Below are 26,626 nucleotides of genomic sequence, written 5' to 3'. Positions count from 1 at the left end.
ATAATGACAGACAAATAAAAAAAAAACAAAAATTGTTACAAGTTTATTCGGAATCGACTTAAAATATATTAAAAATTTGGCCTTAAAAAAACTGGAAAAATAAGATGATAAAATAATTTTAGGTCCTAACAATATCACATTATACAGATTTTTAATTTAATTTAAACAAAAATACCAATATTAACATATGGAGTAAAATCTAATTAGTTTTACAATACAAAGAGCGACACAAGTACATTTTATATTACTAACATAACACAGCACTCTATCACTAATCTAAAAACAGTAGTAAGACCTGACCTTGAAAATATATTTTCTAATATACTATAACAATAAAGATACATAGTTCCAAAGTCACATTACACCTAAGAGTACTTTAGGAATGTTTAGCTATCCAATTCGAAAACAATACATTATTCAAATAACTTCACACTTCATTTTTTAGAATATCAAACCAACATTTTAATTATTGTACTTTAGCACATTGGTATCAAATTATATTCTTACCTAGCAACACTGTTACTCTGAATATAATAATTATTATGATGAATTTAAAGCCTGAGTTTGCTTTTTTATCATCAAATACATGTAATTACATATATTTTTAGAGAATTTGAGTCTTATTTTCACTTTACTCGATACCATGGGCGAATATCATGACAAGCCCAGGTTCCACCATCATGTGTTCATCAACATGAGTGTTGTCACATTGTAATACCAGCACAGCTTGCTTTCCCGGTACTCTTTTACATACATATTTCTCATATAATCTGTGAAAAGAAACAACATTTTAAATACAACAGAAAAAACTTATAAGCTGCATGGCCAATTTCCAATGTAACATAATAAAAAGGGTAAAATTGTAGAACAAACCTTCTATTATTTTGTCTTGTTTCTAAGGAAGATAGACCAGGTGGCCACCGTCTTTCATGGCAATTCTCCATAAGATCATCGATAATGTGAGGAGGACAGCCCGACTCAGACAAACTTCGCTTGATCATCATCTGTATTAAAATAAATTATACTTAGGCCACTTTATAATATAAACAACCATTTCTGTACATGGAATTCCATTTCTCTGACAAGAAACTGACACATTAGGTTAAAGTTATGAGAACATCCAATAACTTAGTTTATTTTATGAAAACTAGTTTTGGACATTAGTAGGACCTATAATTGTGCCGCCGGTATTTAAGACTTGTTTTTACGTGTCAATAATTATAATCTTTATATGAGAATCAAATCTAAAAATATTTGTAAAAAATATGACTTATTGGATTTGATCAAATTAACAAAACAAATTTAAATATATTTGAAACACAATTCAGTTAAAATTAGATTTATAATTATATGTTTATAATAAATGTACACTAATTCTATGTTACTATATAGTATAATTATAATATATTAGAGCTCATCTATCATTTCTGTTTTCTATTCATATTTATTATCTTAAACTTAACTTAAACTCTGTTATATAATATGATGCAAATTATATTTTAGTGTTCCATAGCATAGCTTCACACACGCCACGCAAGCGGTTTGTGCGCAGCTACACTGTTGTGATTATTACCACCTGCAGGACGTCATCCGGAGTAGAGATCATGCCGCCCCATCGCGTAACACGCGCACGAGCCAATGAGTTGGCCCAACGGATCACCTCTTCACGTTCCATCTGATCAGCCAATGCTCGCATAGTAGGATTTGATACGCGCATCGCTCGCATGAACTCCTTGAGTGGTTTTAATAAAGTAAGTATAATACTATATAATTAAATCATTATAAAAATATAATCAATATGATATAAAGCAATAATATGATTATAAGTGATTATAATTATAACTCTGTAAGTGTAGTTTATCATTATCATTATTTGAAGCATCAAAATTAAAGGAATAAATAAAAATGTGTTTCCAAAACTAACTTTAAGAAGAGCCAATTCACGCTTATGTTCATTAATAATAAGTCGTTGTTCGGCAAGTTCCTGCTGGAAATCTGTAAGTTTTCCTTGTTGTGTAGCTATAAGTGCTCTTAATTCACGAACACAGTTATGCTCTGCGAGTTCATCTTTTGGTATAACTAGACCACAGCCTGCCTCACATGGCATTGGCCTTTTAGGATTGAATTCACCTGTGAAAATATTTTAAACTATTTACTTATACATTTAATTGAAGCATTTTATTATTTGCAAAGACTAAGGTCTATTTATGTGTAATTCAGAGAAAAAAAACAATCTAGCAAATAATTTATTACAGGTATGGGTTCGGTTCTGCCTAAGGACATTGGAACCGTAACAAGCATGACTTATTTAGTGCCTATGTGTGCCAGCATTATAATCCATGATTTTATGTCCCTCGTGTATGAGCTCAGTTAAATTAAACTAAATTTTTCTGTCTCCATAATTACACTTCATGTCTCGAAGTGTGTGTAACATTACAATAGAAATGCAAACATTACAAATGTAAATTGCATGTTTCATTTTACTCCTTTAACTATGCTCATAACAACTTGTATAATTCAAGATTTACCATAATAATTTACCAGAGGGAAAACAGTAATATTGTGATTCTTTCAAAAACAAAAAACTTGAATATGAAAATAGTATTTAAATGATTAAGTATTATTGAGAAACATAACCCTTTCACTACTAATATAAAGTAACATGGACAGACAGGGTATTGAATATCACTATGCAAGTGTCATGTTTCAAAGAAATATTTTACATAACTAGATAGTTTATTATATTATTGGTATAGAAAAGAGACTTGTGTTACTTAAATCTGAATAGATGTAGAACTCATGTCTGAACTAGAGTCATGAGGCAAAGATAACTGGTATAGAACAGGATCCATCATCTCCTCAAAAGAGGAGGCTAAAAAATTATCACTGCCACTACTTCTAGGTACAACTTAGCCAAGTTTTCTGAGAAGTAAGAAAAGAAATCTTGAAAGGCAGTAGAATTATTTGGAAAATTCTACAGAGATAGTACAGTGACACTTAATGAGACTGTTCCCAAACACATAACTAAATGGGAATCAGACTAATAAGAAAAATGTTGCAACATATTTTAGTTATACTTTAAGTGACATTATTACTAAACACAATTGTATTGTCTGAATAAAAAAGGAAATATTTGTCTGAACAATTGGCATACTTACATTCAACTAAATGTGAAGCTAAAGAGTCAAGTTTTAAAACCGCATTGCATCCATGAGGTGCATTATCACAGCCTGTACATAGTCTGAAAAGAAATTAACATAACTATGAAATAATTACTACACATACTGACTACAAATAAGTACTCCTTTTCCACGCTACTTTTTTTAACAAACATTAAAGTCATATTTCTATAAATACTTATGTTTTAATTGCGGATTTGTTTCACCTGTAGCCAAAAAGCATAAACAAAGATTGCATAATTTTAAAATTGAATATATCCAGAAGTACTTAGATAAACGGCAATATATTGGTGAATATATTCAATTCTTTTTTTTATGCAGTTGAAATTTTACACTAAGATATATAATTTAAATAAATATATATATATAAATCATAGTATGAATGTTCTAAATGAAATAAATGTAGTAAATGGTGTTTTATGACAATGGGAACTAGGCTAAGTTCCTTTTTTTTGTAATATTAATAATATTGAGCCTTTGGACATTTTTCTAATGTATATAAATCAACTCCGTAAAATAATATGTACTAACTATAAAATAGTAAAGTAGAGTCTTACAGAAAAAATCATAACCTGAAAGTTAAACTAGTTATTAAATACTTTCGTGATATAACATCACATTTGTAAAATGACCCACCTCGAAAGTAAGTTGCGTAGTATTCTTGGAACAGGTCGCAGCTGACATGCGGTCACCGCCTGTCGGTCCACTGGACAAGTCGGCTGACGATTTATCCATTCTGTTATACATGCACGGCAAAATGCATGTTCACAAGTTGGTGCCTACAAAATCAAACAAATCTTAAGTAAACATTTGCTAATTACTTTCTTACCGTTTCTGTAAAAGTAGCTCAACCTGTAAAGGGTCTTCTAAAACTCCAGAACAAATGGGACATATAAGTTCTTCGTCGACGTCACCTTGAAACCTTTTGATTTCAAAGCCCATTCTTAATTTTAGGACTGTTAAACATTAGCCTAGCTATCTTTGTGTATAAAATAATAACAATCTTGTAATAATCAATCAAATACTTTTTTTAATTCTAATATGTCACACAACACTCAGTCTACAGATTTGTGTCATCCAAATCCAAGTGAATATCAATAACAATAACTAACTAAACAACAAGCAGCAGAGTACGGAATTACAGTATCGTGCAACTAGGGTTGAGCTCAAATTCTTTTACAGTATAATTTAACTGACAACTGATAAAAACCGTTATTTTTTATCAATAATTTCTTAAAGATATACAGAAACTAATAATAATTATATAATAGATACCATGTAATTTTCTGTTACATATATACTCGTTTATATGTTTTATTTTTATGTTTATATAATTCCATAAAACTCGTAGCGAGCGAGTTTTTAGGAAGAAAATGACTAATGTGGTTAAAATTCGTACGAAATTCTTTAAGTCGGAGTTCAATAATCTACAATATTCTTAGTAGACATATCTATCGGACATTCAGTATCGTAAAAAAAAATGTTATTGTTTATTTTTAAATTAAATATATATTAATTTCCCAATCGATTTTTTCGATATAAATTGAAATCACTATAAAACTATAGATAAGAATTTTTATAAGTGCCTGTGCCCTGTACAGAAAAATATATCTTTAAGATTAAAATAATTTGGTTTGATGCATTCGCATATTTTACAACTATTTACATTATATTTTTAGATGATTATGTAGCTATAAGAAGAAAGATTTTAGAAAGATCTAAATCTTTTATTTTATATCTATGTTAAATATGGTAACATTTAATTCTGCCACTTTACGAAACCAATCTGCCATTCTGCGAATTACCTTTTTCTCTGTTCTCGCCTAGCCGTTTATGATTAAAAATGTATCCAAGATTTAGAATCAATTAATATGTGTCTATTTATTTTGTGATTTTTGAAATAAGTTAATATAAAACGTTAGTCAACATGAGTGTTTTCAAGTCTGCAATGGGGTACTTCAGTTCTGCAGGTGCCAACGGTGGCAGTGATAATGATTTTGTTGGGCAATTTGTTGAGATAGGGAACATGAAATTAAGAGTGAAAAAAGTTATCGCAGAAGGTAAATAACCAAATATAAAGTTTATTTAATGAAGCCTTAACAAAAGAAAGATTTCTTATTAAGCAGCACTGGGTCACTGCATGCTATAAAAGTGGATTGGGGGCGTTAAAATTCATTGTTCAACAATTATATACTTCCCGTTCATATTTATATATTTATTCTTAAAACAAATTGCTTCAAATAATAATTTAAAATGGAAACAAAAATATTTACACTTATTACAAATTTACAGTTATTACAAATTTACACTTATTGTCTAATGCAACTGTTATTATTATTAAATTAAAATGATACAAAATTATTTAGGCTGTAAAAAAGCAAATATTCATGAAATTTTTTAATAAAAGTTCTTTTTATAACTAGCATTTTCTATTACAATGAAAATAATGTATGCTGATTTTTTATTACATTTTCTTTCCTTACTTGTGACATAAGTTGGCTTTGATCCAAATATACAACAGATTATATAATTTTTTTTTTTTTTTATAATTGTTCTTTAAAAAATCAGCTAATAAATTAAATTCTTACAGGTGGATTTGCATTTGTATTTGTTGCTCAAGATGTATCTTCAGGTACAGAATATGCTTTAAAAAGGCTAATGGCTGCTGATGAACAAGCAAATAAAAATATTATACAAGAAATTAGCATACTAAAAAAACTATCCGGACATCCCAATGTAATTAAATATGTAGCTGCTTCATTTATTGATAAGGCGAAGACTACCCACGGCATGGGTGAATATTTGTTACTAACGGATCTCTGTAGTGGAGGAAGTTTAATGGAGGCTTTACAAAATAGGGGGCAAGCTTTTCCGCTTCCGACAATACTGAGGGTGTTTTACCAAACATGCAAAGCTGTGCAGCATATGCATGCACAAGTACCTCCTATTGCACATCGTGATCTCAAACTAGAAAATTTCCTAATTTCTAATGAAGGTATGTATAAATGATTACAACTAGTTCTGCGCTATAGATAGTGAGTTTTATGCAAATGACATTTGCATAAAACTTTTCTGAATGAAATTTTTCTAATGTTTTTGGTAATGGATTTTTGATACCGACTTTCCTAATGAGTTATTTGATATAATTTTTTATATATATATATATATTTATATATATATATACATTAATAATTTGTTATATAATTATCATATTTTCTAATATAGTCCTTAGTAAACTTCAAGATCTTTTCAGGTACAATTAAATTATGTGACTTTGGTTCTGCAACTACTGATATTTTCGCCCCAAATCCTTCTTGGAGTGCAAATCAAAGAAATATGCTAGAAGAAAATGTAAGTTTTTCCTTATATTTCCATGTAACCAGTAACCTTACTGGATTTTAAAAATAATTGCAAAATTATTTATATTATTAGTTATTGTCCATAATTTTTTTTTAAATCTATTATTTAGGTGTTTATGTATGAAATCAAATGCATATTCTTATTTTTTTGAATATTTTTAATGCACTGGGCTCTCTTAGGTGGATAAAATATGTATAATTGTAGGATTGTCCTGCTAGATTTCCATTGTTAGGTAATAAAACTTATCTATACTATATTATATCATCCTAAACATTTTTCAGTTGGCCCAATTCACTACCCCTATGTACCGAGCCCCTGAAATGCTTGATACATGGGATAATCGTAAAATAGATCATGCTGTTGATATATGGGCTCTAGGATGTATTCTGTACACATTATGCTACATGCAGCATCCATTTGAAGATTCAGCTAAACTGGCTATCTTGAATGGAAACTACAACCTGAACCCCAATGATCAACGATACAAATGCTTTCATGAAATCATAAGTAAGTATTTTATTATATAATAATGCTTTTATTATCCAAAATAGCAAGCAAATGTAATTGTAGGGATTCTTCTCTATGCTTTTTTGGCAAGTGCTTCTGATAGAATAGGATATTGAAATCCTACATTTCACAACCTCGAGGGATTATATGTTGAGGTGAATTTATTGAAAAGGATATCATTGTGCTCAATATGTATTAAACAAAGTTTTTTAGGAATCAGTTTTATTTGCTTAATAAAGTAACAAAAAATAATATGAGCTCCAATTGAACTATTATAGAGTTCCTATATGTTGGTCTTAAGTGCCTTATAATAAAATAATCAAGCATTGATTCAATAGTGATTGATGCATGTAAGATCATCCACTGAGGTAGTTCTTGTATGCTGCACAGTCAGCAACAATAATTTGTATGAACGGTGCAGTATATAATGCAGACTATACATTGGAACATTCCCAAATAATTTGTACAAGGGGAAATCAATGTTGATAACGAAGTACAGTAATCGGAATCTCACTTTCTACTCGTAACTTTGACTATGTATTGATAAATTGATCTAAACAACATTTTACTCATCATCTTCTTACTTATGAGAATGCTATATGCTTAATTTTTATATATTTTTAATTAAACTGCCATTTTATTAAGCAAAACGCAATGCAGTAATTGTTTTTTTTTTTTTTTAAGTGTGCGATTTTATTTCAATTTTTGTGAAATACCATTTGAAAGCTAAGCACACTAATCATAGTTTGAAATAATGTTTTTAACATAATCTTTGTTGCTATCAATCATTTACCATTGGAACATTGCTTATATTTAAGATCATTAGTCTTGTCTTGTGACTGGTTTAGTAATGATGATCAGGGAATAATAGGTAATGGTCACCGCTTATTGATTTTGACACTTTATGAAGTATTAATCATTCCTGACAACGCTTATGCGCCACCAAACTTGAGCACTAAGAAGTCATTGACCTTGTGCCTGTAATGATGCTGGTTCTCTCAAACTTCAAACCGTAACACAACAATACTAAGTATTGTTGTTTGATGATATGCCAAGTATTAATTTAAGAATTAATTTTAAATAAAAATGATTTTATTCAAATATTATTCTGTTATACATTTTTCAATAGTCGTTAAACTGTGGGATATTATTCCCCGTTTTTGCTCCAGCCTTGTGCTAAGGTATGTTGAATTTACTACCAAGGAATTTTTGGTTTATACTTATATTATATCGCAGCACTCTTTTAACCAACTGACTAATATTACTTGAAATTTAAAATTAATATAGGTCGGGATGTTTGAAATTCGAAATGTTGCTTTTTAATGAAACATTTATTTAGGTCCAGTAAACAAATTCAAGGTTAAATCTAACTGCGACATTTCTATATACGCTTACAAACGTTTATGTCTCAAATGGTTTCATTTATTTCATTCTGTCACGTTATTAAATATAATTGCACATGCTTTAATATTTTATAAACTGTCATTGAACACGAACAGAATGTTCGCTAGTATTTTAATATTTCATAAGATATTATTATATTTAACTTTCGTAGTAATTTAATAATCTCTGATTTTTTTTGTACGAACCATACATTATCAGTACTGCTTTATGTAGGATATGCATATTTACATAAAGTTGCTCTAACGATTAGATCAATTTACATTATAACTATCTTCAATGATTTCGTCCGCGATGGCAACTCTTACTGATATTAACACTGATAAGCTGGTGCACAGTTGGGCTCAAACAGGTGCACCTATATTTCCTTTCGTAATCCGATGGGTGGGTTATCGGATATTACCGGAGTTAAGTCTACATCTGTCCTACGGCTTTACGTTCCCTTCGAAGCAATGAAGTGTAAACAGTGCCAAATTTCTAACTCCAGACAGCTACCGAGAATTCCCGGATGTACCCGACTTTTGTGTCCAGAATTACGGAATTTGTATATATATTAGAAACTGGACCATCGACGTTAATACACATAATATTAAATCAAACCAAATCAAATTATTCTTTATTCAAGTAGACTTATAAAAGCAAGCTTTTGAATAGTTATATTACAGTGTTCAATTCAATATACACCTACCACCGGTTCGGAAAGAAAAATTCTACCGATAAGAACTATTTGAATTAAAGAGCATGTCAGTAAAAACCAATTAAAATGAAACCGTAGTAAAAAATATAACAACGTTAGTGGTATACAAATGTTCGAAGAGGTTTTATTTTCGAAGTGAAGTTGGGCAAGTGGTTAGTTATATAACTGTACTCGTCCACAGATGGCTGCCTGACAGTGAACCCCGAAGAGCGTTTGCCCATAAGCAGTGTCCTGGAGCGGCTGGCTGCGATAGCGGAGTCCAACAACGTCAATCTCAAGCAACCACTCAAATTTGAGCGTAAAAAAGTTGAACAATCTGTGGCCACTAGCTCGCCAGGTAATAAGAAGTCAAGTAAATATTACACTACCATATCGTAAGACGCGTCGCGGCTCGTCGACACTTGTGATAACCGGAGCGCCTTAACCGTTCGAAGACACTAGCGAACCCCCCGACCAGCTGCCCGCACCGACCGGTCCATTATTATGTTCTGTTGCATTTACAACTCGAGCTATAAAATGGTCAAGTATTTTTTGACTTTTTACACTCAAATTTTTTTGTTTTTTTTTTTTTTTTTTCATTTATTTCTCATAGTCTGTTTCCATTTGAGTTTATTGGTTAATTAACGGCGAATGTGATTTAACATTCCAATGTCGGTTACCGCCAAAACGAACGTCGCCGAAGGTAAGAACTGTATTGGATAATTGGCCGATCGAAGGTAGTATAGCATTTATTTGACTTTTCCATGTTTATTTATAATATATACTATATACGCGGATGCTGTTTTCAGTAAATATTCAATGATTATATTGCTTGAGCGACGCTGAATACTTTATGGTCTAAATAAGGTTCGATTGAATTAATATTACTAGTCCCAATTGAATGAATATTTCTAAATTATAGTCATGGTTTGATTATAGAAACTGTAAGCTTTATGTTATGTACCAGGCGTACCTGGACTATAAGAAAATAAAAAAATATATATGATATAGGTGTATCAAATAGTCTCCATATAAAAAGCGATGAATCAGTATAAATTATATTATGACAAATAAAGTTTTATTACCAAAAAATACGGTACACATTTGAGAAGTGTGTCCATTATTAGATTTAGACTAGCATAATATATTTACATGCACTGTTTTATTCAATTTCAATGAAGTCATGTACATTCCTTTAGGTTTAAGATATGTGATTATATCATAGAAATCATGAAACCCCATAGAATAGTCACAAGAATATATTTTTACACGCATAATGTATTGTTTATATACTTAGATGTATATTAACTGTGTCATATACATCCATATGGTTTAAGATGGACGGTATACTCCTACATACTGATGACACTTGCATTGAATATCATCGATTAATATTTGTGTCTAAAGTTAATTATGTTTTATATTAGAATAAATATAATAAAATATTAAAATGTTTAGGTGTTTCATACATTGCAACTAACATTCGGGAATCCATTATGAAGACTATGAGTCTGCACTAACATTTTCGGTGGCTTGGGTTCCAGCACTGTTTTAAAATTTTGTATTAACGGTCATTCACGTTCTATTGGTGTATTTTAACTAGTCGAAGGCTTAAAATATAATTCTAAGATAATTACAAAAAAGAAAAAAAAGAAAACATTGTACAAATTGGTAACATAAATCATGGATTTATGAATTCCCAGGACAATATACTATATAAATATCAGTGATAAAATGATTATTATATATGTTAATGGAGAGTATAAATTTGTAATACTTTTAAAACCGCTCAAGCGTTTTATATCGTGGCGATATCATTTATTTAAAATATATTGCCAAAATAATTCAAGAATAAATATTTTTTTTTCTGTTTATTTATATGATTATGTTAGTTAAAGGGAAATAAATGGATATATTATCATCATTATTGGTTTGTTTTTATTTATTTATTTATAAACAGTTGAAGCAGTTTAAAGGAGGAATACATTCGATGGGAATTCGTGGATATCAATAACACGGGTAAATTCACTTAAGTTTATAAATTACCGCTACACTAACCGATTCTGTTTAACACTTATTTGTAATAAACGCTTACTAATATTACTTTGTCAGATAGCACATAACTCTAATTTGTGATTATTTTTATGTATTTAACTGTTGTAACTAATAACTATAATTTAATAACCTGCATTATTATTTCAATGAATTGCATATGTTGTTAGAAGTGAAATTGTAAAAATATCTTTGTGAAATTTTGTTATCTTCTATAGTTAGGGGCTTTTTTTAATTAAGAAAATAAGATTTTTCTTAGAAATATGTTCATATTGGTTACCTGTGGCTTTGTAGGCTACGACCTAGGAGCCTATATAAATAGGTGTGGTAGTTAGGCAGGTAATGCTACATTTGTCCCGAAACCTGTATTGGCTATATCCAACATGCTCAATCCGGCCCTGATTAAATCTACTCGTAATGTCTACGAGTTAAAAAACGACGTTGGGATTCCATAACAAGCTAAGTGTGTATCCATAGATATAACAAAAGGAGAAATTGTTGCCGTACACCACTCTGGAACAAAAGCGACTCTGGTTAAGAAGAATGTTAGACGCTTATTCCATCTCGGTTAGGTGGTTCTCTATATAAGAGAATTTCTTCAATGTTCAATTCTTGCTGGCTTTAAGATATTTTTTTACCGTCGAGCAATATATGAAGTAAAAAGTTATTGGAATCGATTTGAAGAGAATTGGTATGATAATGATGATCGTTGATATTTCCGCCCGAGTGTAGTACGTTCTTTTCACTATTTTGATGTTAGGTTGCGTAACAACATCTGATATTTCGTCTGTCCGGCCCACGATCTAATTAGTACAACATAATTATTCATCATCGTCATTAACAGCGATAAAAAAAAACATACTTATACACAGATCTGGGTATTCGTCCCTATTCCTTTCTGACGTTGTTTTTGGGTAGCTCTGATAAAATTCGGGCCTTGGAGACGTCCCTTGTCTTTACCGAAATTATATAGTTACGCAGAAATCAAATTTTTACTTCATACTATTGTCAGTTCTTTGTTAACTAAGTTCATTTAAAGTGCTTCATTAACTTGAATGTTGTTAATGATGTTCATTATAAGTCGATATGACTAGTTTAGACGCTAATCGTACGGCGGGCCTACCACTACTAATTAACTATTCTTAAAACATGGTATTGAAAAATCAAAATGCTCCCTTTTTATGGTGAAAGTTGTACGTTTAGTAACTTCTTCACAAAAGGAGGAATGATCTCTATTTTTCTTACTAAAATCAACGGAATCCTTACACGATATATTGGAATAAGTTCGTTTGCCAATATTCCAATCTGACGCCCCGGTCCACGACTTGGTTCGACTCTCAGTAAGAGTGAGAGGGAACACTTTGATTACTTCCCCCTTACGGAGCATCGGAACCCCATATTCCCACCGATCAGCCGACCTCCTGTTGTTTCTGAAAAATAAAGAAAGAAGAGTCAGCGATTCAAAAATCACAAAAAGGAGTCTCACCAAAATTGACAAACGCCAATAGTGAATCGAACCTACGTTTTTAGGTTGCTCTACCACCAGACATACGCCTGATATACTTATTAAACGTACACTGAACTTCAGTACGCTCTGGTCCGCTGAGCTTAGCTAGTGTGCCATACTACTCTATGCTTACGTACAATCCTATTGTGTACTTTTGCCTGTAAATCGTACTTTACGTTTGCGTGCCTACCGTGCTTTGGGTTTCCACGCCCTTGCTTCATGAGCAATCTCTACAATCTCACAATCCTCCTCTATATTTGATATCTAATAATTCTAATTTGTTTTACAAATCACAGGATTTTTTATTTGGATTTCGTCAAAGAACTTATTTTTCCTTTGTGATCTTTTTAGAAATATAGTATTAATAGAATATTTTTCTGCGTTTATCTATTGATCATACATGGCAGGAGATTTCGATTGGGTTCCATACAAAATTTAAGACAAATAATCTTTCAAATAGGACGATTTTCAATGTTATCGAGAAACCATCTGAGAAAATAGCCTTACATGGTAATAGTACAGCTGTATGATAGTGAAGCTTAACGTTTTCGGTTATACGCAGTACAAGTAACACGCGTCCCATTATAACGTACTTCTAAGGTAATTGTAAAGAGACGAAGACGGTACATGAAATTTACCGCCGTTACACGATTGATCGTATTGGCATTGTAAAAACGCCCCGTTATCGCAATTTTGCTTTTAGTGGATATTTTCAATACACAATTTTTAAATAAATAAAACGATTCTTACATAGCAGAAAAATTATTATATTTATATTTTATTATTGAAAGATTTTAAATATAATAACGTATTGAATATTTTACTCATCTACCTAATTTTGCCGTTCATGAAAATTTTTTGGGATAGGCATTAACCCTGAGTGATACTGTACCTAAATCCAGCGCTGGATCGTACATGGTGTCATTCTAATTAATATAGTATATATATATATATTGCTGCCAAAACTCTATTGATCAGCTATTACTGAATTTTTGATAATTTACTTGCACCCGTTTTTTTTTATAACGTTGCAAATAGTTCTAAAAAAATCTACTCGATGTAAATCATGTTATTATGTAGAATTTAATGAGTATATAGGAGAAGTTTAACTTCTTTAAATGTATCTTCTATAGATAAGCGTAAGTCATACGGCTTATAAAATATTCTATAACACGCTCAGGATCATTTAAGTGTAACAATAAAATTTCAGAAATTTTAGTAATATTGGTGTTGGTAATTTATAACCTTGCTAGTATTTCTTATCTTTATATACTTAGTTAATTATGCATTTTATTGGGTAATTAATAGGAATTAAATAATGTTACATAATTCACATTTCCAGGAGAACTTATTTTAGAGTTGTCATTAGTAGATCAATAAAAGGTTCACAAAGGAACCTGATTATTACAAACACAGTAGTTTTAGTACATCGTGTACTCTCTCATTTATCGAAAGCGAAGAAGTTCAACATAGATTCACCTATCGTATTTATTCTGTATATGATTTGCATGTAATTATTTATTAGTCGCTTATTCGTTTTTTTTTTTTTTAGTATGAGCTAATTCATTGCATGTTTTCCTTTAAAGTCAAGAATGAGTCTCATGCCTTTGTTTCTGTCATTATTAAAACGTACAGACGTTAATCATTTTAGAGTTTTTTCAACTGTAGTTGTAGTTGTTGTTTGTACTCGATGTAAAAGGCATGTGACTCAAACGACGATACGTTCTGTCTCCATGCATATCACGTTTTCTTTTTCATTTTAGGTGTTTTCAACTTTTTCGGATGCCCGATTGTTTTCTCGTTTAAATGACACGTGGCGCATGAATACTTGGACAACGCTCGCATCTTGAAAGCTTGCTAGAGATAATGGATATGCTCGCAATGATGAGTATTGTTTTTTTTATTAGTATTCTACGACGATTACGCGCCGCGCTGCCCATCAACTAAACTTGTGCCAAATCTTTAACAATTGTCGTTATGCTTTAAGAAAACTATTTAAAATATTTATAGTTCAATTTTACTCCAATCTGAACGCTACGTGCGAGCAGATATAACATTCCTATAAAATTAACAATAAACTTTATTTTTAAAGTAATAAAAGAACTTTTACAATTAAATCAATTATTGTCATAAATGTGATTGAGAGAATTTATAAAATTTCGGCATTGATTCTCAATAGTTGATATTCATAACATATTTCTTGTATGGGTCAAAATCTTTTGTAATCTATTTCGGTAATAGACGAACGTGCGTCTGTGTCATTGTTATATATTTGTGTTATTAATTTCAATTGACATGACCGTTAGTGAAAGGTCACGTCTAACAATTGTATGGTTACTATTTTCGGAACAAATAGCAATTTGTTTTAATTTGACACGATAACGACTAAATGTTTCATTGCGGTGCGGCGCTTTTGCGGGGATACTTTATTTTACTGCTTAAGTAACGTTTTTTTTTTGTTGTTATAAATTAAAGATTCTTAATTTAAATTATAATTTATTATCTTTCGTTTTGAAAATATACATATTATGATAATATTAAGGTAATTTTAATATAATTTCATTAAATTGCTTTTATGAAAATCCTATAAATTTAGGTCTTAGACAATAATAATTAATTAATTGCAATTAACGAGACAAATGTAGTATTAACTTAAGAATGTTTTTAAACATTCCATTAAAAAGACAAAAAAAATATATACATATTGTTGAAACATTGAATGAAAAATATTAGTTTCTAATGAGTTCCACGTAAGTGTTAATTATTGTTGTAAATCACAAGTATTTTTAATTTTTATTATTATTATTTTTTTTTAATTTTAATAGTAAATTCGAAATTGTGTTGAAAACATATTTTTATATAATAATAAGTATTTGTGATAAAGAAGGTTTTGCTGTGCAACATTTAAAAATCTTTTATTTATCATAACGATGTGATGTCTTATGAACTTATCTGTGAATACATTTTGTCCTCTTTTGTATTTCCAAAGATTTTTACTAAATAAGCTTTTAAGCAGTAATGAAAATGGTATTTTTTTTGTTTTTGATAGAGAAATGTTCTACACATAATGCTGAGTTCATTAAGGAGTTTTGATACTTTTTAGTTACCGTATTTTAATGGGTTTTTTTTTTGCTAGCAACATATTTTAAATGTATTATATAACTTAAAAGAACTATTAATGGTTATAACAGGTAAATTAGCAGTATTCTTAAAATAATTCTTTAAGAATCAGAGGTAACCGAGAGACTAAATGAAATTAATGATAAAAGATATAATGCAGGAAGCATTATTTTTTAATTACGCTCAAATTATACTATTTGTAAATCTGTCCGTATTCGAACAGCCAGTAATAAAATTAAAAAAAAAAACTTCGCAAATATGCTATCGTTGGTAATGTATCGAAAAAAATATTTACGGTATATGTTAAAAAAAATCTTGAAAAATGATCGAATACTAGAATACATAAGACATATACTGTCTGATTGAAGGGGTTTAATACGAATAAAATGATTATTCAGATATTCTTTTAAATATGCGAATCAACTTAAAGCAATGGAAAGTAAGCATTTATTACAATAAATCTATTTTTTTAACAACTTATAAAACATTTTTTTTTTTATTAAAAATTAAATAAAGAATATTTTATAAGTTCGAAAGTATTCCTCAAAAAATTATTTTACACTGTGACTTCGTAACTTCAAAGCATGTTTAAATATAACAATTTGTAATTAAAAAAAAATATTTTTGTATTTTTATATTCATAATTTAATATTGAGCTTAATTTAAATAAAGTCTTATGTGATAAATACTAATAGTGAATCAACTTTGTCGCGGAGCAAAATGCCGGAAGCCGATTTGTATGATTACTTTTTTAATGTTTCAATTTTACGTTATCAACTTTAGTACATGAAATACGACATTTTTTTTAATGTTGTGATTAATATACTTAATAACTTCGTTACAAACGTGCAATCAACAAAATTCATTAATTTGTAAATATTAATCAAAATAAGATTGAAGATAAACAAACCTTAGATTTACTTGTTCTGTGCAATTTGCTAATAACTCAAACTTTATTGTGCGCTACTTTCTTAGTGGATTCTTGATTGGCATATGTTTATTTATGATACAAAATATGCCACTTAACTACTTATATCAACTTTAAATTGTCTTTCAAAGTTCCGATGACAACTTAGTCGCTTTTTTTTTCGCAAATGTTTTGGTTTAATCAAATCAAAATATACTTATCAAGTAAGCTTTTACAAGCACTTTTGAATCGTCGTTTAACAAACTATTTAAAGTAAAGCTACCACCGGTTCGGAATGTAGATTCTACCGAGAAGAGCCGGCAAGAAACTCTGTAGTTACTCTTTTTCAACATCTAAAAATACAGTCATGTTAGTTAAATACAGAAGTCAACAAGCAACTCCACGCTTTTTTATCATCTATACAATCTTGTATCGAATAATAAGACTTCTTTATCAATGTATTTTTTACAAATGACTTGAATCTATGAAACGGCAAAGTTAAACGTTATTAAACCTCTCCACCAATTTGAATGTTTGGAATGGGATATATTTTCGTTTATATTTTAGATGCATTATAGATATTCACAGGACGAACTCCGCTCTCCTAATCCCTACTGTTTTCTTTTTTGTTTCTCAATCAAGCGACCGGTTTGATTCACTACTGGTATACATTTAAACGCTATAGTGATATGCTATTTTTTGAATTTAGAATTTATTTTTTTATATCACATTAAATGTACCATAAATGTTAAACAATACAATATACTACTGTTTTAAGCAATATGTCGCTTATCGGCACACGTGACATTGGCAGAATATTTTGTGCACATATAATAATTTAATTTTTTTTTTTTATATCATATTACGATGTTTCAAGAATGTGATAAAAGTTTGACGTTTGTTTTTAAACATAAAACGTAATATTATTTAAATTAAAAAATCTTAAATAAAACTGTTTTTTGGAATTGAAACAACGGCTTGATCTACAAATATTGTATGTTGTATATTTCATCACATGAAGTAAATTTAATGCAATATTTACCCAATATTAATTATCTAAGTAAAACGCTACAATATTTTTGTTACTATTAGATTTTAAGTGAAAAAAAATATGTAAAAGTGTAAAGATTTATTTAAAGTTAGAAATAAATATAGAATTAAAAAATGGAACGTGTGTTTTTATGTTAATAAACTTATTGTTACAACTTACAACACCGAACTCAGACCAAATTTTGTCACTGGTAATTTTTAAATTGTAATTTTGTTTTCTATTTTACAAAACATAAATAAAACATCTTTTCAATTTATATCAATGATATAGAAAAATATACCTAAATTAAAAAAAGGTAATAAAAATATTACACATTTATATTTTCTGATGACAGCCCGCCCAAATGTTTTTTATTTTTTATTTTGCAGCGGCCACCGATCCGGTGCCAAAGAGCCAAGAGCCAGTGAACCCGCGCCCGCCGGAGCCCACTCGCCCCCCTCCGCCCGCGCGCCCGCCCGCGGCGCCGCACTACCACGCGCCGCTGCCTCAAGCCCCGCCCACTTCTGGCGGTCTCTTTTCATCTATTAAGGATGGTGCTGGGAGCTTTTTGAAAAATTTAAAGGATACGTCGTCCAAAGTAATGCAGACCGTGCAGCAGTAAGTTATATGCAATATTTTTATACTCTAATAATAACTGCTAATTAAACGCATTAATTGTTTGGCCTTTACATTATCACGTTTAGTTCAGTACACAATGAGACGAGCGAATATAGAATAGAAGTGTATCGATGTGGTTTTTAATTTATTTTGAGGGTTTACATACGTTAACTACGTTTATAATTTATTTTGAAATAAATAGATTTTATTTAAAAAAATATTATAAGGATTTCTTATATTCGATTTTGTAATATATGTAAACATTAAGTTTATAAGTAAGGCTGTGTTATGATTTTCTAGGTCAATAGCGCGGGCGGATCTCGACATAAGCTATATAACGAGTCGTGTAATAGTAATGTCGTATCCGTCAGAATTATTGGAGAGTGCATATAAGACTAATCATATCGAAGACGTAAGGGTATGTATAGAAGATACAATATTACACATTCTTATTCGTGGCTTAATATTTTTTTTTATGATATAGTTAGGCACACGAGTAAATTGGCCGCCTCCGCCCATAGACAATGGCCCTGTAAGAAATATTGAACATTTAACTAAGACGTTATGTCTCTTGTATTTACGATTACCTGTATTTACAAGTGTTGCCGTTTGGCCAGACGGGCATGCACAAAACCCTTCCACCGATTCAGATCGTCGATTACCCTCTGTCAGAGGTTATGCTTTGGTGAATTTTAATAATTTTTAGACAAAGATTGTCGAGATGCCAAACCAACTCTTCATTTAAAACGTAATCGACGCGAAAGGTCGGTAACCGTCAGCCGCGACAGGCGCTCAGTAACCCGTGTGCGGTGGGCCGCAGCTGTACCTGGAGAGCCACCACCCGGGCGGCAAGTACTGCGTGTTCGCGCCGCTGGAGGCGCGCGCGCGCTTCCCGCGGCGGCAGCTCGTGGCCGACGCGTCGCTGTGGGCGGCCGACGAGCTGCGCGCGCCGCTGCTGGCGCCCACCTACGCGCTGCTGCAGCGCATGTACCGCTACCTCGCGCAGGACGACCGCGCCGCGCTCGTCGTCGCCTGCCAGGTCATTGCATACACTACCAGCCTGAAAATTTCGCGCTGCTGGCCCGGGGCCTCCTCTCCCTTGGAGGAGAGAGTTTTCCCCGCTCCGATGCGGGCTGGTGGATACACACGTGGCAGAATTTCGTTGAAATTAGACACGTGCAGGTTTCCTCCCGATGTTTTCGTTCACCGCTGAGCACGAGATGAATTATAAACACAAATTAAGCATATGAAAATTCAGCGGTGCCTGCCTGGGTTTGAACCCGCAATCATCGGTTAATCGGTTTTTGTGTTTTGACCTCCACGCAATATAAGCTACTTATACAGGTTCTATTGACTGGAAAAAAATAAAAGGTGGTCGAATCAGCCGGAAATTCGATTTGTCCGATCTCACCCCATTGCTGATCTTGCCCCACCGCGTCCTACGTTACGCAGGAAGCGCCCGCTATCCGTATCGATACCTTACGACCACTTGCAACGCTACACACGCCGAGCCAAACGTCCAACCGACACGTTGAAATTTTCACAGGTTTGTTGAGGTTTGAAAAATGTGTGAAATGTTGGCAATGTGTTCTTGCAATGTGTTCTTGCAAAATTGATTCTTAGAGATATGTTATTATAAATATCAATATCTTTTCTAGGACGGTAAATCCAGATCCTGCCTGCTGCTCTGCGGGCTGTTGATGTACGCGAGGCTGGTGTCGGTTCCGGAAGACGCGCTACAAATATTTGCAGTAAAGCGTACGCCGATCAACCTCCCCCCGAGCCAGCTGCGGTATCTGTACTACCTAAATAATATAATAAGGTATGTAATCGATTTTATTTACTGTTATGCCTCTTTCTTATTTAAATAATAGTAGTGACTATATTTATATATTTACAGTATACAAATTTTAAAGGTTCATCTATGTTTAAACTGCAACATTCGGTTACAACCTGCTTGGTCTTGCAAATTAAATTAATACGACTCAGTGTATTTAGGATCAAGCTATGTTGTAATGAAACAATAATTATTGAATAAGGTTTTCAAAAATTTATAAAAAAATAATACCTCATTTTCATTTAAGTATTACACACAGTTAACAATACGCCAAATATAAAAAAATAAAGATTATTCATTATTAGAGAATAATCTCCTTTGCTTTTAAATTTAATATATTGTTATAAACTGTTAATTTTCTCTCGTTTCAGACCCGAGCCAATACTCCCGCATTTCAGGCCCGTGTCGCTGGTGTCGCTCACGATACAGCCCGTTCCGCTCTTCACAAAAGCAAGGTTACTTTCGATTGATAATAATATTATATTATATGGAGAATTATCAAAACTAGCAAGAAATACAGAAGTTAGTCTTTTTGTATTTAATTACATATATGTTCATTATAGTTGGTGGCACCACCCACTCATCAGATATTCTGCCGCCAAACATCAGTACTCAGTATTGTACTCACTGCAGCCAAATCTGTTAGGAGAACATAATAACCTTCAGATAAAAATAAATAAACTATCGATGCCATCTGTGATACAAATAATTTTTACTTATTTTTTTCAGGGACGGTTGTCGACCATTCCTGGAAGTATACAATGAAGATAGATTGGTCTCACCTCCGTTGAGGAATTATGAAAGTATGCATCTGTTTATGATGACTGAAGGGAAGGTATGATGTTTATTTATTGCATTTTATATAATAAAATGTCAAAGTTATGATAATGAAAGACATTCTGGTCAATCTTTTCGTATTCATGAAGAGATATATCCTGACGTCCATCATCAAACTGTTGTATTCTCAAATTTGACAGTTTGACTTGTCTTCTTATCAATATTACAAATCTATATTAATATTGTGACTTCTGTGCCATGCATATGAGTGTTTAAGGTAAATACGACACACACATGCCCGACATCAAATGTCACTTTAAAAATAATAAGGTGATTGGTGGTCTTTAAAATAATACAATATATTATATTGTATTATATAGAAGATGCTAATTCTACGACGGCTCGGTCGGGTCGAACATAAGCTGACCGGCGTGCGTTGCAGGTGACGCTGCCGCTGGACTGCACGGTGGTGGGCGACGTGTCGGTGTGCGTGTTCCACCTGCGCCAGCAGCTCGGCCGCCTGCAGCGCGTGCCCGTGCTGTCCGTGGCCTTCCACACGGGCTTCCTGCACTACGACCAGCACGTCGTCAAGTTCACCAGGTACCGCCCCCTCGCGGGTCTACCTATTAGCGTCCGTTCTATAGAGAGACACGATTGGATTCATCGCCGGCAATGATTATGTAAACTTAGCACCGGGTCGATATGGAGATTCTACCCAGTACATTCTATCCGAATTATGCACGAGTATAATATAATGTCTTAAGAACATTTACATGATTGCAAGAACTAATGGTATTCGTTAAAAATTTTAGATCAGAAATCGACGGTATAGACGAGTCGGGCCCGGTGAACGAGCACTTCTCGTCCAACGTGTCAGTTGTTATCAGTCTCGTGGTACAGAACGGAGAACGACGCAAACCACGCAGTGACATCTGGGAGGAGGACCACTCCTTCCCCGTCAGGACTCCCGACGTCCTCTTCTCCACCACGCTTGAGAGAGACGAGACCATAGACAACTTTGGTGAGTTTGATATACACTAAAAGCTCAATGTTTATACGTATAAAATACAATAATAGCTGAAGTATTGTACATCATATTTAAGAAGAGAAGTACGGGTATAAATGATGATTTCTATAAGACAAGAGGTGGATGCTACTGCATTGGGTGTGTTAGAAAGGAACAGGAAATAAATAATAGAAACATTTAACTTGATGTTAGCGATTTGTGTAAGTTTGTCTGAGTATGTGACCACTCATCACTTATTCAGCCAATAAACAGCTTTAGTATTGTTGTGTTTCAGTTTGAATTGTGAGTGAGCCACAAGGGACAGTACATCTCATTTTGCAAGATTGTTAGCACATCAGTAATGCAAATATTTCTTACTGAGATAATTTTTATGGTGGCGATTTCTAGTCTGCCTACTTATTAAAAAAATAAAAGTAAAAACACCGACTCCATAATGAATAGGATAATAGTTTTAGTTTCATACATACGATAAAAGTTAATATGACGATACAATAATTATAACTATACAATACTCTGTAAGAATGTATGTGAAACATATTTATTTATTTATTTATTACGTCTTCGTGAAACTTTTATATATTTAAGTATTTTTAAATTTATTGTGTGTATATTATCGCAGCTAATCTCCGAAGAGACCCATCGGCCATACCGACAAGTATGTTATTGATGTGGTGTAGACACGTTTGTCATATCTGTAGCTGTATTTAAACTCGTTTTTTACTAATATATTTAAATATTAGTACACGCTTAATAACTTTTGTCATTACATCATATCACAGTTTACTTTTTTTTTTTTAAAAACCAACACTATAACACACCCTTTTATAATTTCAATATAGTGCATGTTTGTAAAAGAATATATATATTTTTGGTTTTATGTTTATTAATTTGCATAATAAATTTTTACTTTTTTTAATTAGTCAATCAAAGGCATTAACAGCTAGTAAATCGTTCACCAGTGACAGCCGAGTTCCCGGCGCGCGAGGCGGAGGCGCGCCCCCCCGCGCCGCACCGCCCGCCGCCCCCCGCGCCCGCGCCCGCCGCGCCCGCGCACACGGCGGACTTCCTGAACATTGCGAACAAACCCGCGCCAGAACAGAAACTCGATGGGGCAAAGACTGAGAAACTGAAAAGTGAGGACTCGTTCGACTTCTTCGGTATGCTGGAGAAGCCAACCACCGATGAGTCGTTCGGGGACTTCCTGAGCAGTAAAGTCGCTGAAAACCCACAGGTGAATTTTGCATTTTGCGAAACCGTTTTTATATGCTGATAACTTTTGGCACAAACCAGAATTGCAAATTAAATTGTTATTCGTTGTTCGGACTTTTTTTTGCCGATCACCGAAAATACTATCACTATTCGACCAACACATAGTAACGGAAATGAAAATCATGTAAAGTTGTAAATGCTGAAAATACATTGCTCGTTCGAGATAACGCTTTGAGATTAGAAACACGTGGTTTTTGACTAACCTAAAGTATATTTCAGCCATTCGTATCAGAATCAATATTCGGCGATCTCCCCCCACCGCCGACGACCACCGCTGCCAGCGTGAACGTGAACGCGACCGATAATTTCGATCCGTTCGGTCTCAACGATCCGTTGCCGAAGCAGGAGCCGCTCCTTACTCCACTGCCGGTTAAAGATGACGGTCATTATTTTTTACCAAATTTGTACAAATTATTGTGTTGTATTTTTCAATTTTGATGAGTGTAATTCTATGCACAAGAAACATTAGATCCTATGTTAAGTGTGATTTATATTACTTACAAAGCCAGTGTAAGGCCAAAAGTTTAATATATTTTCGTACAAAGAAATATGAGAATTCGTTTTCCAAAAATAAAATATAATTTATAAAGATTTTGAATATTGTGTGGATATGCATGAACAATAAATAAAAAAAAAATTACTAATAGATAGAGAAGCATTTACGTTCTTATGTTTACAGCGGATTATTCATTGTTTTATTTCTTGTTATTTTCAGGTCGTCAACAAACGAATGCAGAACAAGCTTCAGAAAAACGAGACCCCTTCGCAGATCTCGGCATGCTAGGGGCGGGGTTACCAGGAGCTGCTCCTGCTGTCACGCCCATGACCACTCCTCTCGTTACGCCCATGGTTACCCCCATGGTGACTCCCCGAGCGTCCCCCGCACATACTCCCGCGCATCAGCCGCATACCCCCGCCAGGTCACCGGCGCACCAACCGGATTACAGGTAAAACCAATCTTGACAATTTTGTATAATACATAATATTAAATATTACTTGGAATATCTTGCCTATGAAGTGAAAAAAAAAATAGTGTCAAATATGTATTAATAAAATTTATTTTTTTAATTTTTCTATCTAATTTAACTTTTTCCAGTCGTACTCACTTTGAGACAACGAAGCCTCCAACGGAGGAAAAAACTAAGAAGACGGGCGATGTATTCGGCGATTTATTAGGTAGCCAAGGGTACGACTTCGCCAAACGTGAGTCTGGGCCTAAGACGATGAATGCCATGCGGAAAGAAGAAATGGTTAAAGAAATGGATCCTGACAAGTTAAAAATACACGAATGGGTAGGTATTGCTAAAGAGATGAAACTATCTAATTTAATTTAATCCAAATTTCAATATGCATTAAATTGATTCGTAAAAGTGATAGCGCTATACTTGATGTGACTACTTCAATGAGAGGTCATTGGCCGGTCGCATGTGTAACACACATAACCTAACTCCGGAACTCATCAGACGGAAGGCAAGAAGGCCAACATCCGCGCCCTGCTGTGCTCGCTGCACGGCGTGGTGTGGGCGGAGTGCCGCTGGACGCGCGTGGACATGGCGCAGCTCGTGTCGCCGGCTGACGTCAAGCGCCACTACCGGAAGGCCTGCCTCGCTGTGCACCCCGATAAGGTATATTGTGGTTGCGATGAGCTAGGCTTCAAATAGTTTATTTTTTTATAAAATAGGCTTTCACTCAGCCGAGAACCATATACAGGCTCCTATGAAAATATAACAAACTCACGATTATCATATCCGAACAGAAAAGGAAAAACATTAAATTGTTATACAGATTAAACTTTCTATAAGCTTAAAATTAATAATTGTTTGTAATGGTTAATTGTTTAAAAGCATTTCTAAGAATCAGCATTTAGTCACAATTTCCTTTTCGAAATATCTCTTAAGATAATATTTTTAAAACGATTATAATTCAAAAATCATATAATGCAAGTCTATGTTTTCAGCAAATGGGTACGCCGAACGAGAACTTAGCGAAAATGATATTTATGGAGCTAAACAACGCCTGGAGCGATTTTGAAAGCGACGCGAAACAACAAAACTTATTCCAATCTTAATGTCACGTGACGACCTCATAAATGCCGATCCCTTAGTATTAGACAAAATAGATAGGTCCAAATGCCTCAACTTAATTGCTTCGTATATTATTTCTTCGTTCAAATATATATTTACATAGGAGAATAGATCAATGCGTGTTTAAAAATAAAGTTCAACGGGAAAACGCGGTAAACAGTGTCTAAATATAAGCATGCTTATTTAGCTGAACCTTCATCTAGGTAAATATTAAACGGTTGGTAGATGACAATTTACACTTTATCCTTTATCAGTTTGGATAATTCGATTCACAAAACTATTCATTGAAAGTATCACATATGGATTATCCATGTAAGCAACGTCGGCAACTAAATGGAAATGAATGAAAATATATCAAAGCCGTTTTAATTTTCTGATGCTGTCCTTCTTTTTATAGGACAAACAATTTTACAAAAATAACTTTATATTATTTTGATGTACGCCGAAATGTAAAAATCTGTCGGTTATACTAAGACGTAATAACCTACAAATGAGGAAAGGCGCTTCGAGACTTGCATTGCGTCTATATAAACAAATGCAACAATTACAACTTAATTATTTTAACGTATGTGCCATACTATAATTTCTTCAATTTCATAATGAAGAAATTCTGAATGATTTTTAAATAACATATATTAAATGCGGAAAACAATGTCGATACAACTCAAGATGTTACTTGTCACTCAAATGTTTAACCTCGTACTTATTACAATTTAATTGTGTAATGCAAATCTTATTCTCTTATTAGTAAATACACAGAGCAGCTTTATTACGTAACTTATATAAAGTGACGATATTACTTGAAATTATACAGAGATTCATATGAAATGCTTGTATTATATAAAATTAAAACGCATGCCCCAAACTAACAATGTTAATTTTAAGATTGAGAGTATTCAAGTGGTGCACATGCTGTGTAGATATCATTATGCCACTATAGCGGGTGCCTGTCTATACTGAATCATATTATTTATTTATTTTTGTATTATGTATGTATAAATGAGAGAATAAACACAGTTAGTGTCCATCAGATTCATTTGCAGTCATATTTTTCTATGTTAGTGTTTTTGTCTGACAAGCAAATACTCTACTTGATAAATATCAACTCGAACTTCTTTGTTGAAGCTACGTAAATAGCCAGTTAGTAGTTATTTTTATGATTTAATATTCCATTACTATGTTTTTTCGTTAAAGTTTATTTTTGTATTATTGTAACGACTCAATGTAAGATATAATTATTAATGTTTAATTTGGCTATGTTTAAAAATTCATTCA

At 32.7% G+C, this 26,626-nt stretch overlaps 2 protein-coding genes across 5 annotated transcripts; one reads left to right on the top strand and one right to left on the bottom strand.

Moving 5' to 3' along the window:
- Window positions 1–27: 27 nt before the first annotated feature.
- Window positions 28–4,341, bottom strand: Elgi (early girl). 2 transcript variants are annotated; one of them, XM_026630514.2, is made up of 7 exons: window positions 4,032–4,341; window positions 3,816–3,958; window positions 3,159–3,241; window positions 1,925–2,130; window positions 1,574–1,732; window positions 874–1,004; window positions 28–770 (listed from the first exon to the last, which is right to left on the bottom strand). In XM_026630514.2, exons 1-7 carry the CDS (start codon window positions 4,119–4,121, stop codon window positions 632–634), a joined length of 951 nt encoding a protein of 316 aa, XP_026486299.1. In that variant the 5' UTR covers window positions 4,122–4,341; the 3' UTR covers window positions 28–631. The 2 variants fall into 2 exon arrangements, with proteins under 2 accessions (XP_026486299.1, XP_026486300.1); XM_026630515.2 differs by having other exon boundaries at window positions 1,577–1,732.
- Window positions 4,342–4,943: 602 nt separating this feature from the next.
- LOC113393557 (cyclin-G-associated kinase) lies at window positions 4,944–25,502 on the top strand. 3 transcript variants are annotated; one of them, XM_026630512.2, is made up of 20 exons: window positions 4,944–5,239; window positions 5,770–6,174; window positions 6,433–6,530; window positions 6,821–7,046; window positions 9,326–9,481; window positions 18,129–18,357; window positions 18,658–18,775; window positions 19,178–19,396; window positions 20,016–20,179; window positions 20,566–20,649; window positions 20,924–21,029; window positions 21,414–21,571; window positions 21,784–21,992; window positions 22,618–22,653; window positions 22,958–23,229; window positions 23,487–23,649; window positions 23,983–24,214; window positions 24,364–24,559; window positions 24,731–24,892; window positions 25,225–25,502. In XM_026630512.2, exons 1-20 carry the CDS (start codon window positions 5,107–5,109, stop codon window positions 25,333–25,335), a joined length of 3,477 nt encoding a protein of 1,158 aa, XP_026486297.1. In that variant the 5' UTR covers window positions 4,944–5,106; the 3' UTR covers window positions 25,336–25,502. The 3 variants fall into 3 exon arrangements, with proteins under 3 accessions (XP_026486297.1, XP_064071317.1, XP_026486298.1); XM_064215247.1 differs by lacking the exon at window positions 19,178–19,396; XM_026630513.2 differs by lacking the exon at window positions 22,618–22,653.
- The last annotated feature ends 1,124 nt before the right edge of the window (window positions 25,503–26,626 follow it).

Source organism: Vanessa tameamea, chromosome 6 (assembly GCF_037043105.1).
Source record: "Vanessa tameamea isolate UH-Manoa-2023 chromosome 6, ilVanTame1 primary haplotype, whole genome shotgun sequence".
NCBI classification, from domain to species: Eukaryota; Metazoa; Arthropoda; class Insecta; order Lepidoptera; family Nymphalidae; genus Vanessa; species Vanessa tameamea.
This window is presented reverse-complemented; position numbering and strand designations above follow the sequence as displayed.